The sequence below is a fragment of the Cricetulus griseus genome, assembly GCF_003668045.3.
Source record: "Cricetulus griseus strain 17A/GY chromosome 1 unlocalized genomic scaffold, alternate assembly CriGri-PICRH-1.0 chr1_1, whole genome shotgun sequence".
In the NCBI taxonomy this organism is placed as follows: Eukaryota; Metazoa; Chordata; class Mammalia; order Rodentia; family Cricetidae; genus Cricetulus; species Cricetulus griseus.
The window spans coordinates 159,345,845-159,360,202 of NW_023276807.1; the positions used below are offsets into that span (position 1 = coordinate 159,345,845).

General features: G+C 38.1%; 1 protein-coding gene across 1 annotated transcript in view; it reads left to right on the forward strand.

Moving 5' to 3' along the window:
* Bmp2k (BMP2 inducible kinase) overlaps positions 1–14,358 on the forward strand; it is a 90,165-nt gene that overhangs the window by 37,670 nt on the left and 38,137 nt on the right. The window contains exons 5-9 of the mRNA XM_027387669.2: positions 397–518; positions 2,689–2,770; positions 4,312–4,444; positions 10,704–10,807; positions 12,335–12,414. Of these exons, the coding sequence (XP_027243470.1) occupies positions 397–518; positions 2,689–2,770; positions 4,312–4,444; positions 10,704–10,807; positions 12,335–12,414 (521 nt within the window). The remainder of the gene's footprint in view (positions 1–396; positions 519–2,688; positions 2,771–4,311; positions 4,445–10,703; positions 10,808–12,334; positions 12,415–14,358) is intronic.

Sequence of the window (14,358 nt, forward strand, 5' to 3'; positions counted from 1 at the left end):
TACAGACTATAGATGTTAATTAGAAATGGAGTTAAATTTTTTCTATTACTTGTCTCCAAGTAGGCTGAAGTCTTTGGAATGTAGAAAAATGTAGATATACTCAAAGAAGATCTTGACCACCACTAGTTCTCCTTCATAGAGAGAATTTAAGACATTGGGGTTGGCCATTTTTATTAACCCTTCTGACCTCTTGCCTCAGCCTCTGGAGTTCTGGGGTCTTCAGGAATTTTCAGGGCCTTCTTTGGTTCATTTGTCCCTGGTTTGAGGTGTCTTATGTCTGCATGTACATATGTGTATGTGTATATACATATGTACCAAGCATCTGATCAAATCAGGGTTAGAAAAAAGGACAATGTTCACTTTGAAAATAGTAATCATTGATTTTCTTTCCTTAAGGTAGAAAATATTTTGCTAAATGATGCTGGAAATTATGTACTTTGTGACTTCGGCAGTGCCACTAATAAATTTCTTAATCCTCAAAAAGATGGAGTTAATGTAGTAGAAGAAGAAATTAAAAAGTAAGTGCTTGTCTTTATTGTATTTTGTCTCTTAGGCATTTTCATTAACTTGAGTCTATACCTAACTAGCTGCATTAATATAAATTTTACATTATTCCATTTGTAGATTCCTTCAAAAAGAAAATGGTTAATATATGAATAGACAGTCTAATAGACAGTTGATGAGAACCATGAATGAAATTTTTTGTCTATGTGGTAAACAGGTTAATAATGAAACTTGTAAAATAAGCTAATAGACCCATTAATAGAATTTTAAGTGATGTAAAATAAGGTTTATTTTTATATGAGTGTGAACGTTTTGTCTGTGTGTATATCTGTGTACCGTGTGTGTGTGTGTGTGTGTGTGTGTGTGTGTGTGTGTGTGTGTGTGTGTGTGGTGCCTGTGGAGGTCAGAAGAGGGCATTGGATTCCTTGGAACTGGAGTTACGGATAGTTGTGCTGGGAACTGAACCCAGTCTTCTGCAAGAGCAGGAAGTATCCTTAACCACTGAGTCACCTCTCCAGTCCCTTAAGTGATTGTGAGTTCAGCATAGTGTCATTGTCTTTGCTGATACAGGGCAGTAGTGTGTTTGTAAAAGTAAATTGCTCATAACAGGTTAGCTGTTATTGAGTGTGTGTATCATACATACTGAAAATTGTATGAAAAATATAAGTGCTGAGACTGTATGAAGCCCTTCTTACTTCAGTGCTATATTGCAAAGCTTTCTCAGAAAATGTCAAACATGCTTTGTGTTTATCAATCCAGTATTTCTTGTGCAAACCTAACCTTTCTGCTTTTTAGCTTCAGAAAATGCAGCAAACTGTCTTAGAGCACTGAAGTGATGCAGATTGGACAGCAATCTGTCAGGATAGGGATTCTCAGTAGTCTCCTTGTCGAGAGAGAGCTGGGACTGACCCATTGTAGAATGCAGTCATGTAGATTATAAAGCAGGTACATATACTGTGGACTGCATGTTTCTACTCAGGAAATAGCCTAGAATGATGGCTTTCAGTTCTATAAGAAGAAACCCATAGTGACATAATGAAAAACACAAGAGTAGAAGCCTTGCAAGTTGGCTTTTGGGGATCCATGTACATCCTTGTATTTAAAACATCTTGTGGATGAAGATTTCTAGTGGCTGCTTGAGGTCTCAAGTGTGTTTACTCTGATAAACATTTAATTTGTTGCATTGTGCCAACCCTGCCTTTGGTGCTGGGATACAATAATAGAAGTTATGCCATTATGCAGTTTGTTTCCTGGTTACTCTGTAGTAGTATTCGGACTGTCTCATCAGTAAGTATAATTTGTATTAGAGTGTTATAATTGAAGATTCTTCTTGTAAAATAAAGTATAAACACTGAAAAAGAATGTTGCTGTGCTAGAATTGGTCCATTTATATTCTTATGATTTCTGCTATAAAATTTGAGTACTTAACTGGTCCTGGGGCTGGAGAAATGGCCCAGTGGTTAAGAGCACTGGCTTCTCTTCCAGAGGACGCAGGTTCAATTCCCAGGACTCACATGGCAGCTCACAGCTGTCTATAACCCTGTTCTAGGGGATCTGACACCCTAACACAGACATACATGCAGGCAAAACATCAGTGTAAATAAAATACAAATAAATAAATTACTTAAAAAATGTTTTTGTTCAAAGAGATTTTGGTTTTGTTATCACTAACAAAACTGTATTTATTTACAGTGTCTTTTATTCCAAAGAGCTTAGAAGCATACACAGTATGTATAATTGAGTTGTAATAATTATATAAACTTTTAAGAGAATTATAAAAACTCAAAACATTTACTACTGTGTGAAACTGGGTATACTAACATTTCTAAAATAAACTTCTTAGGAAAGAGAAAAATTAAAATTTTGAGAGTACAGTTTTACTTTCAATAGTTAAAAATATTTGATGAGGCTGTGATAGACTGAATTATTTCATATAAAGCAACAAAAATATTTCCAATAGGTTGTCTTTTAAGTATTTATTAATTAAGGAAATTCAGCTTTTATATATTTGAGATACATTTTTAATTGCTGAATAAAATGTCTGTAGATACTGTGTTTCATTTAATTGGTAGACTTCTAACAGGCCTTTAAAGACAGTATTGTTTCTGTATAGTTCTTAGCCTTTTATGCTGTATCTTCTAGAGAAGCGTCTCTCACCTGTCCTTGTTTCCCTCGTGCTGCCAGGTACACGACTCTGTCATACAGAGCCCCGGAAATGATCAACCTTTATGGTGGGAGACCCATCACCACCAAGGCTGATATCTGGGTAAGGCTCGAGGGCTGACCCTTTGCTCTAACTAGATGAGTCTCAGCTGAGCTGCCTCCTTGACTGTTGCCTCCCTAGAGGCATCCTTCCCATGTTGAAAGGAGCTGCTTCCTCAGGAGAAGAATGCTGGCATGTTTAATCTTCTAAGTTAGGAGGGGCGATACCTGTATTCAGGAAATGGGGATACTTGCGTGCTACATAGATTTTAGGCTTTTGATCTTAAGTGAAAGTTCACATTTTTCAGTTTTGAATGAGTGGAATTAGAAAATCTAGATGTAACTGTTAAGCAATTACAGTATAACTTTCTGGAGTATCTTATGATCTTTCTAAAATGGAAACTAACAAAAGTAAACTTTTTCTAATTCCTTTATTGAAGGTCCTTATCATTTAGTATATATTTATCTGGATTTAATTATACCAATAGATAGCGTTGATTTATAGAAAAACTTGTTTAGAATCTCACATCTTTTTCAAACTTGTAACTAAAAATACATTTTGGATTGTATTTAGTAGTCTAAGAAACCATTGTATAATCTGAATGCATTAAACATTAATTATTAGCTGGATTTGCATGAACTTATTACCAATAGAGGAATATAATTTTTTGAAATCTAGAACTTATAAAAGAAGTGAGATAGTTTTGATGTTTTAAATTAAAAAGTTACATATTTGTGTAAGGCTACATGTCACAGCGTGTGTGTGGAGGTCAGAGGACAACTTTTAGAAGTTGATCTTCTCCTTATAGCATGTGGGTCTCAGGGATCACGTTTGGGCCTCCAGGCTTAGCAGTGAGGGCCTCCCTTCTCTGCCTGAGTCACCTTGCCAGTTTCACATGTGTCATGGGTGCAAACCAGTGACTGTCTTCCTGCTGGTTCCCCAACCTGCTCCATCCTGTGGTTGGGAGACCACGGGAAACACAGGAGACAGATACTCTTGCAAGGCAATCAAATCTTTGGGATCTTCTTATCTGATTATTTTAATGCCTGCTTTCTTATGTCACCCAAGACCACCAGTCCAGGGGTGGTCACCACCCACAGTGGGCTGGGCCCTCCTCCATCAATCATTAATTAAGAAAGCACCTCCATAGACTTGCCTGCAGGCATTCTGATAGAGGCCTCTTCTCTGATGCAGCTTATGCCAAGTTGACAATACCAATGAGGACAGTACCAAGTAGATAATATTTTCTCCAAAGGAACCTGCCAGGTTTAATTTAGTTACTCACGAGCCAGAGCAGCTTATCCGACTGGTCACAGATGCAGCGGAGAAACACCAAACTATAAAGCTAAAAGCTTTTAAATACATTGAACATGATAACTTGTAAGTAATAATTGGATCCAAAATAGGAGTGTTCAACTTGTTTGTTTTAAATAGCATGTTTAACTTTTGGTTGTTCTTGCAGCTGAGGATTGTACTTAGCGCCTTGTGTATGTTAAACAAATGCTCTACCTCTTAGCTCTGTTCCCAGCTCTGGTCTTGGCTGTTTTTATGTTGTGTGGCTGATTGTTGAGCCCTGATGATGTTCCTGTTTCTTTGTTTTACAGGCCCTGGGATGTTTACTATACAAACTTTGTTTCTTCACTCTTCCTTTTGGTGAGAGTCAGGTTGCTATCTGTGATGGCAGCTTCACCATCCCAGATAGTTCTCGATACTCCCACAACATACATTGTTTGATAAGTAAGTATTTGGAAAGATGTGTTAAATATTTTTAAAGATACTGTAATTTAGGACCTGCTATTTATATTGTTTCTTAAATCTAGACTTTTAATTTCATATAATTTTATAAACTATAGTAAAATATTTAAAAATGGTTATTCACCTCTATAAAGGCCAAAGCAATCTGATTACCAGTGAATACAAGGGTATTTTTAACCTCCTAATGAAAGAACCCCAGAGGCTCAGGCCCCCAGGATCTCGGTCCAGGACCTCGGCCACCCCAGTCACCACGCGGAGGCGAAAGCTTGATGCAAACAGCACTAGGCTTTATTGTAGTTGTTTAACGAGCTAACCCCATGTTAGCTCTGGCCTTTCATCTATCCACCATGGTGGGTGACTAGGAAAGACACTGCAAAGCCACTGCATAGAGATCTTATAGGGCAGCGTAAGGGGAGTGTCTAGGGGTATGCACAGGCTCAGGATTGGTGTGCCTCCAGGCTTGGAGGGCCTGCCCTGTGTTGATTGGTCAACTGTGTGGTTATGGCCCATAGGCCCTCCCAGGTTGCTATGCTCTGTACATGATTGCTGTGTACTTGTCCGTAAAGCACACCCAGAGCCGTAAAGCATAGCACCACCAGCTAACTTCTGATTGGTTCCTTGCCACGAGGCAGGCATCTGACCTAGTGAGCAAGGCAAGGTCAGGCAAGTACGTGTTCGGCTGTTATGGCTTCGAAATGGGGAGCTGGTCCCTTCACTAGATAAGAGTTAATGGCACATGGCAGCAATTACATAATTAAGACAATCAGAAATCCTGGGAACACATAATAGCATTTAATTCTTCAATTTTTGTATCTTTAAAACCAAATATCCATATGGTTAATAAGTAACCAGAATTCTTTCCAGCCCTTTTCAAAGGCCGTTGCTTGCTTTTAAAAGAATACTGTAATTTAACATTTTGCACTTGTCTATTGTAAAACTTGAGAATGGTTCTTTTTGGGGAGGAGACAGCCATTGGACGGTCGAGTGTCATCTAGGTGGCTGCAGTATTAAAGCAGCTCTAACTAAAGTGCCTTTAGCGTTTCCACCATTTTCTGCATTTTAAATACCTTCTTGTTCTGTGCCACAGAACAGTGTCAACTCAAATTTATTTGATACTCATATGCTAAAGATAGTACTTAAAGTCAATGAAGAAAAATTAGTGGAAATAGATAATTTTCTTAGCCATTTGTAAACAAAGATAGAGCAAAGTCTTCATCTTTTCTGTTAAAGCTTTTCATAAATAAAACATTTAAATATAAAAAGTAAAATATACACTGAAAGAAAATAAGTATGAATTTAACCACATGTTTAGAATGTAAAAAATGTAGGCCCTCAATTCTGGGAGGTATGAGAGATAACCCAGTGACATACAACTGTACATTTTTTTAATTTTAATTTTTTTATTTGAATTACAAACAAGATTGAATTACATGACAATCCCAGTTCCCTTCTCCCTCCCCTCCTTTCCTACCACCCCCCCAACTAAAATCCTACCTATCACATATCCTTTCTTCTAATCTACACCTGACTCAACCTTTCTGCTCCCTCATGACCTCTGCAACCTTCCTCTTCTTCCCTTCTCATTCTCGTAGCTGCCTCCCCCTCTTCCCATGCTCTCAATTTGCTCAGGGGATCGTGACCCCTTTCCCCTTCTCCAGGGGACAAAGTTTGTCTCTTTTAGGGTCCTCCTTGTTTACTAGTTTCTCTGGCAGTGTGGATTATAGGCTGGTAATCCCTTACTCTATGTCTAAAATCCACATATGAGTGAGTACATATCATGTTTGTCTTTTTGTGATTGGGTTACCTCGCTCAGAATGGTTTCTTCGAGTTCCATCCATTTTCCTGCAAATTTCAAGATTCCATTGTTTTTTTCTGCTGAGTAGTACTCCATTGTGTAAATGTACATTTTCTCTATTCATTCTTCGGTTGAGGGGCATCTAGGCTGTTTCCAGTTTCTGGCTATTACAAATAATGCTGCTATGAACATCGTTGAACAGATGTTTTTGTTGTATGAATGTGCTTCTTTTGGGTATATGCCTAGGAGTGGAATTGCTGGATCTTGTGGTAGACTGATTCCCATTTGCTTGAGTCGCCATACTGATTTCCAAAGTGGCTGTACTCCCACCAGCAGTGGAGAAGTGTTCCCCTCTCTCCACATCCTCTCCAGCAACAACTTTACATTTTTAAGTCTGCCCAGATGGCATGCCTGTAATTCTTGCACTGGGAGGCAGATGTAGGAGAAGGTCCAGGCCATTCTGAATTACACTAGGAAAGATTCAGAGAAGCCAAGGGCTGGTTGCGTATTGCTTAGTGGTAGAACATTTGTCTGTTAGGCACAAGGCTCTGGATTCAGTTGACCGTATCACTCCCATCAAATCCCCCAATTCAGCAATGCTCACATAAATGATAAATTGCAAATAATACTTGTTATCTATTTGAGAAGTAGTCAACTTTGCTCATGTATGGGTCTTGTGTAAATCAAGAAGGGGCTACACAGTAAAATATTTGGTCATGATGTCCAAGAGAAAAAGGGACATAAGCGACTCTTATATAAACACAGAATTTCTGTGATACAGATTTCCTTACCGATACTGGAAGTTGGAGAATTTTATCAGCCTGGCAAACACAAAGTACTTGCATTATATAGAACCGCTTTTCTTAGGTAAGGGGAGCCAGGCTAAGCAAGTGGGAGAAGGATGCACTGCCAGCCACACACTTAATGATGAGCGCATTAAATAGGTGTGCTGTGTCCTTGCATGTCTTGGCTCCTGGAACCCTGAGCAGGGGTAAGGAGGGAATGAGGAAGACAGACAGACATGCAGAAATGCTGGGATCAGAGGTCTGAGCTATGATGAAGAAGCCTCGACACCCTTTTTATGTACAGCTGAAAAAGGAGGCAGGTTTATCTAGTTTCAGTAGGGGCAGTCTTCATACTCCCCATTCGCTGGGGAGTGGTGAGAGAAAGCTACAGTGGACACTTTCTGGATATGACATCAGTATTCACTCCTCCCCCAAGGCTTTGCATCCCTCTGAGCTCTCATGGGGTCAAGGCACTGGGCTGGATACATGGATGTAGGATATCAGAATTCATGGAAATACCATGTTATGTACTTTTGCAGGACTCTACTTTCTCCCTAAACTTGTACTTAGAGATTTATTTCCAGAGATTGCTACCTCGGTTCTGTGAAGCTCATCATATATATGTACCAGCCCCTGAGTAATGGTACCAGACCTCCACTTTAATCTCCCTGGTTAAGTGCCTGGCAGCATTGTTTGCTCCAGCTTTCTGACCTGTGGCAGCCTCCAGTCAAGTTGAAGTTGGCAGTCCAGGTTACCGTCTAGTTACCTGTGTCTAGGTTTGTCAGCCCTCTAATGACATTTCTCTGGCTTTTAAAAATAGTTTTACTTAAGTAGGATGGCTTTAAAATAAAACAAACAAGCAGATATACCTCCATTGTATATCTGAATAAATATTAAACTCTTAACCCTCTGTATTTTATATAATAATGTTCTCAAAACAATTTAGGACTACAGAAGCATGAAATAATCACTATTAGTTGTAATGCCCCAAATTAGAGTGTGGAATTTAGTTGCTGTGTTCTCTGGTTAGTTGAATTTTAATGTTTTATTGGAGATATTTTTACTAATCACTGTAGCTGTAACTGTTTTGTTGCCAAGTACAATGTCTTAGTAATAATTGAATGTACGGTTTTACTAGAGATTTTGCAATGTCTTAAAGGTTCAGAGTGTTCTCACTGACCAACATTTTGTGAAAGACTGAGCAGCTTATGCCTTGATGTGAGATGTATTCCTAACTAGTATTGAATTTTTGTGTTTATGTGTGTGGGAATGTGTTTGTGTAGTACTGTGGTAAGCATGATAATACTGTTGATAATTTTAGGCTCAATTGGAGTTTAATTAATTAGCAGTTTACTATGTAACATATGCTTCTTTTACTTGGCCATAAATGTGAAGATTTTAGTTTCTGGTATCAATTTGACTATGCCAGAAGTGAAATTCACTAAATATACTGAATAAAATTAAAACATTCAAGTAAATTTGGTATTATAAAACTCCTATTCGTTTTTAAAACTGGGGCCAGTGAGATGGCTCAGTGGTAAAAATGCTTGATGAATAAGATCAATACTACCAGAGTTCCTTGTGCAGAAGCCACCATGGAAGTAGAGACCTGACTCCTGAAAGCTGTCCTGACCTTCGCATGTGTGTGTTCTGCTTTTGTGTCAGAAGTTCTGATTTGCTTCTGTGCCTGATGTGTTATGCATTGCAGATGCTATAATTTACGTAACATAGGATCATGATACGCTGTGCTGACAGAGACTGAATTTGGGACCTGTCATTTGTAGCAAGATCATAACTAGTTTCTTCATTATCTTGTCCTTCCTGTTCATTACTCTTGATTCTCATGTATTTGAGATCATCTTACCCCTTCTGTATGTCAAATTGAGGCTTTATAAGAATAAGTATTTATTACTAGCTACTTTTAGAAGTAGATGTCATAAGACAAATATACTCATTTGAGTAAAAATATAATAATTTGGCAATTTGATAGGTTTCCTGTAATTTGGCTGTCTTTAAATAATTTTAACAAACATTATTAAAAGTATGTTAAAATTTACTTTGTTAAATAATTTTATGTAAAGCACTTAATATTTTTGGTATTTAACATATAACTTATTTTAGGAGATGTCTCAGATCTTTATTATAAAGGTTGAATATAAACTAACAAGTATTTGAATTAAATGTTTTAGTTACTTTAGTCTAATAATGATAATCAAACTATAAAGAATAAACTTTAGCTTTTAAAATATATAAATCAAATTACATGGATAATTTTTGTATTTTAAAAATCAAGCTCATAATTTACTGATACAAGCTAGGCTTTGTCACTTGGAGTCACTGTTTATGATTCTTTGTTTTAGAAAGGAGTTGACTTTGTTTTGATGTGTAGCTCTATCTTGGTCCCATGAATGTGGACACTCACTATTTCACTAGAAAACTTGATAATAGCTAATGCAAATTTTCATTTCAAACATATTTAACATAATTTAAGCATTAGAAGTATTTTAAGGGTAATGAAGTAGAACTGGCCATGGAGATAGCTTAACACAACCAAATTTTTTTAGTTACATAATTGGATATAAATTTCAGTCCTGGAAAATTGAAATATCAATCACTCAAAAAAAAAAAAAACAGATAAATGGTTGTTAATGGTAATTTTTTTGTTAGACTTGACATATGCTGTAATGTTGATGTAAGTATGTTACAGTACTTATAAAACTGCTTAAACCTCTGGCCATGATGATGAGAAAGAATATTGAAACAAAGAATTGTGGTCCTTATTGTTAGTATGTCAAGAAAGCATTTCTTAAAAAAAATCTCTAGTGCCAATCCTCAGCTGCTCTGCTAAATAAGTTATAATGTGCATATTTAGCTTTTTCTCAGTGATTAGGATAATTTCAAAATAAAGATATTTTAGTTAATAGTGAGAATTATTTTTTAAATTAACCCATATTTTTATATTTTTATTTTAAAAACAATGTTTTCTCATTTTACATACCAATCTCAGTTACCACTCCCTTCTCTCCTCCTGCTACTCCCCCCCACCTCCCATCCACTCCTCAGAGAGGGCAAGGCTTCCCATGGGGAGTCAACGAACTCTGGCACCTTACTTTGAGGTAGTACCAAGGGCCTCCTTCCTATATCTAGGCTGAGCAAGGTATCCTCCAAAGATAATGGGCTACAAAAAGCCAGTTCAAGCACCAGGGATAAATCCTGGTCCTATTGCTAGTGGCCCCACAGACTGCCCAAGCCACACTACTGTCACCGACATCCAGAGGGCCTAGTTTGGTCCTATGCAGGCTATGTTAAAAGGAATTGTTTTAGAAGAACTGTCCATCTCCTCACTGTGACCCTGGAGCTTTCTTGAATAATCAGGTGTTCCCTAAGTTCACTGGTTTTATGTTGTGAATTCAGCCTTTGTTTTGTGTCACTTTTTCAAGAATATAAAGATATGTGCCATCTGTCCAGCACAGAGATAGATGCCTCTGTAGTATGTTCATATTTAAGTTCATTTACAGAACAAGTTTGTGCCATTTCCTCTAAGCATTACCAAATCAGTTAGTCATTGATCTTAGGCTAGAACAGATTGCCCTTCTGTAATATGCTTTTCTGTAGTGCTTGTCTTCAGTCTTCATCGTAACATTTGGACCTGTTATTACAGGGTTTATGCTTGAACCAGATCCAGAGCTCAGACCTGACATATTTCAAGTATCCTACTTTGCATTTAAATTCGCCAAAAAGGATTGTTCAGTCTCCAACATCAATGTAAGTAGTTTTTCAAGTAGGTAAGACTTTAAAATCCATTTTAATTATGTGTGTGTTTACACACACAACGCACGCACGCACGCACGCACGCACGCACGCACATATGTATATCCTTTAAGAGCTACTTGTTTCCTGACAGGTGCTCTTGAGAGTATGTGATGCTGTTTGTGTATGAAGTTTCATTTCCTAGACTTCTCAGGTGTTCTGGCGAGTTTCAGCAGGATACTTGGCATTGCAGAGAGAGACATGATGTGTCAGTCACAGAGCAGGGCCTGTTATTATTAAGTATTGAAGCATTTGATAATAGGAGTTTAGGTGTTGTGTTTTTTAACCAAGAGGTATGGTCAGACATTATTGGGGCAGACTCAAAAGCAAGTGTTAGTTGAAAACCTTGGGATCCTTTGGTGTAAATAGTAGAGGCATTGTAGAGGGAGATAACTGCAGGTATGCCCTTCTCCTACTGTAAAACTAGGATAGCAGTTATGATTGTAGCTAATATATAGCACAGCAGCCCAGCCCTAGGCCAAGTACAGTACTCATTTGGGGATGCCTGATTTTACTCAGAGGCTTTGCTCCCTCCCTCCCTCCCTCCCTCCCTCCCTCCCTCCCTCCCTCCCTCCTTTCTCTCTCTCCTTTCTCTCCTTCCCTTCCTCTCTCCTTTCTCTCCCTCCCTCCCTCCCTCCTTTCTCTCCCTCCCTCCTTTCTCTCCCTACATAGCCCTGGCTATGCTGGAACTCACTATGTGACCAGGCTGGCCTCAAACTCACAGATACAGCCTGCTCTGTCTCCCAGAGGACTGGGATTAAGTATGTATGCTGTTATGCCTGCCTCAGAGGCTTTGACTTCTAGTCCCTTGCTGCATACTACAATGAACTGTACATGCCAGATTTCTAGATCATCATTGAGTGTAATACATCCTGAACACTATAGAGGTCATTCTGTTCTGTCTTTCATGTATAACTTACCTACTTGGACAAAGGAAGAATTGTGGTACCTCTTCCTTTTTAGAGCCCTCACTGTATCATTTTATTATTTCTTTACTGATGTTATGATGGCTTAGGGAGGAGAGTAGCTTTACCTTAGGTTTCACTGAGCTTTAGCTTTCTATTTAAATCACACTCACAGTACCCAGACTGAGAGAGATATGACATAAAGAGATGCACTGTCTTCCATTTCCTTTTTCTAGACTTCACTGTGTCATGACAGTTGTCTGTAGAATAGAAACACATGATTGTTATCCTGGATCCAAACTATAAAATGTTACAATTTTTTTTAATTTACCCAAAAGAATAATGTATACAGTAGTGCTGTGTTCATCTTCTAAAGATTTCTGTGGAACATCAACATTTGTGTAATGTCATATTTCCATATTAAACCTGGGGAATATATCTGAATAATTTGTAATGTGTGACATGAAAATAATAGTATCCCAGGCAGTGTTTTGAAAGTTTATTAGTCTATCTATAGTCTAAAAAATTACTACAACTCAAATTAAAAAATGTGAAAAATGTGTTTTTTTCTCTCCAGAATTCTTCTCTTCCCTCAACTCTCCCTGAACCGATGACTGCTAGCGAAGCTGCTGCTAGGAAAAGCCAAATGAAAGCCAGGTAGGCCGGACTGTGCTGAAACTGACAGACATTCTGTAAAAGAAAAGGCTGTAGCAATCCTATTACCCCAAAACACCATGTTGTCCAATCTGTGGTACTGTAGTTCAGCTATCGAGTACGAAATAAATTTCAAAGGTATTAAATACCATCTTGACGATATTCTCCTGCGGACAGCTTACTCATCTGAGTAGATGAGAATGTTAACTGCTGAAGTACAGTGGGTCTCTGTGTGATTGCCATCATTTTCATCACTGACTATTCTTAATTCAGGACCTTTAGATTTAATGGCCATTAGGCCTATTGTTTATATTTAAGAAATGAAACAATAATTGTCACAGGCTATTCGTGTATGTAGTTGTAGAATTTATGTGTGTATTTAACTAGAAAGCTCAGTAAAGAATTAAATTTGAAACCTTATTTTTCATTCTTTTACTCTGTTGATAAGTTTGAATTCTATTATGTAGATTGAGACTTAAAATCTGGGACTGGAGAGATGATTCAGCAATTAAGAATACATAATGGTCTTGTGGGCATCTTGAGTATCATTAAAATGAGCTGTAATTGGCTGTCTATCAGTGACCTTACTTGTCTTGGTTACACTTTTAGAGGACTTGTAGTCTACCATGCTGCTCACTCTGCCTTTTTTTTGGTTTTTGAGACAGGGTTTCTCTGTGTAGCTTTGGATCCTCTCCTGGCACTCGCCTTGGAAACCAGGCTGGCCTCGAACTCACAGAGATATGCCTGCCTCTGCCTCCTGAGTGCTGGGATTATAGGCGTGTGCCACCAATGCCTGGCTTTTCCTGCCTGTTATTTTTACAAGATGTTGTACCCACAATATATTCATACAATTTTCTTGGAAAAATTGCCTTAAATTTGTATCTGGTAACTCCCTGCATATTTGTAATGTATTTTGACCAGGTGCGCTCCCCACTACCATCTTTTGCACCACCCCCCCCCAATGTCCCATCTCACTTCCCAGCCAGTCCTCTTCTGTAATACTGTTCATGTCTTCCTCTCATGACTGACTGAGTTCAGTTAGGTTACCAGCCCTAATTTTCTAAATCTTGTGATGCAGTTTTTGTTTCTTTCCTTTTGGGAAGATAATTGATAGGATGGCTCCCTCTTGTGCTGCATGTAGGTATTGTGAAAGAGCTGTAGGTGTGTGCTGGGATTGCTATAGCTGTGGGTTTGATAAACCAAGCATACAGAATTTTAGGTGTTGAATCATTTGGAATAACATTAAGTGAAGTCATCAGAGAAATATTATGGGAGAAAGTTATTGAAATTCTATACTGACTTTATAGAAAGCAAAGTTGAAAAATATGTAATTTCAGGATTATATTGGCAGCACTAAGTGGACTGAGTGGGTATCAAAAAAATGAATAAAATGTGCATGAAGTTGTGAGGGTAATAGGAAGTTGGAGGTGAGGTGTGATGGGCATTGTATTTGATCCAGATGCTTTTTTAATATGTAAGTATTAAAAAGAAACATTTATCTATTTTCTGTTTTTGTTTGTTCCATTTGAAAATTCACCTATGTCTGCTAGTCATCTTGCTTTAAAAATTGTGTCACCACTGTACTGTCTGCATTTGGGGTCTATACTGTGTCTCAGTCAGACAATTCTCATAATTCTCAGTTAGTGTTCTAGGAGAGCAGAGGTTGGAGGTGAGCCGGCAGCCTTACCTGACAAGCACTGTGCCTTGTGTTTTACTGTGAATGCTGAATGAGACAGCATTCCTTTTTCTCCAGTCTAAGCTAAGGGGATTATTTCTTGTGTCATTTTAAAAAACTGAATCTCATCTTTGTCACAAACCTTATGAGAGGGATTCTTTTTGTATTCTGTCAGTCTCAGGCCATCCCCTAATCTCTGGGGTTATAGTCCTATTCTTCCATTCAAAGGCTGACTATGAACAATGGTACAGTTTCAACAACCATGGCTGGTT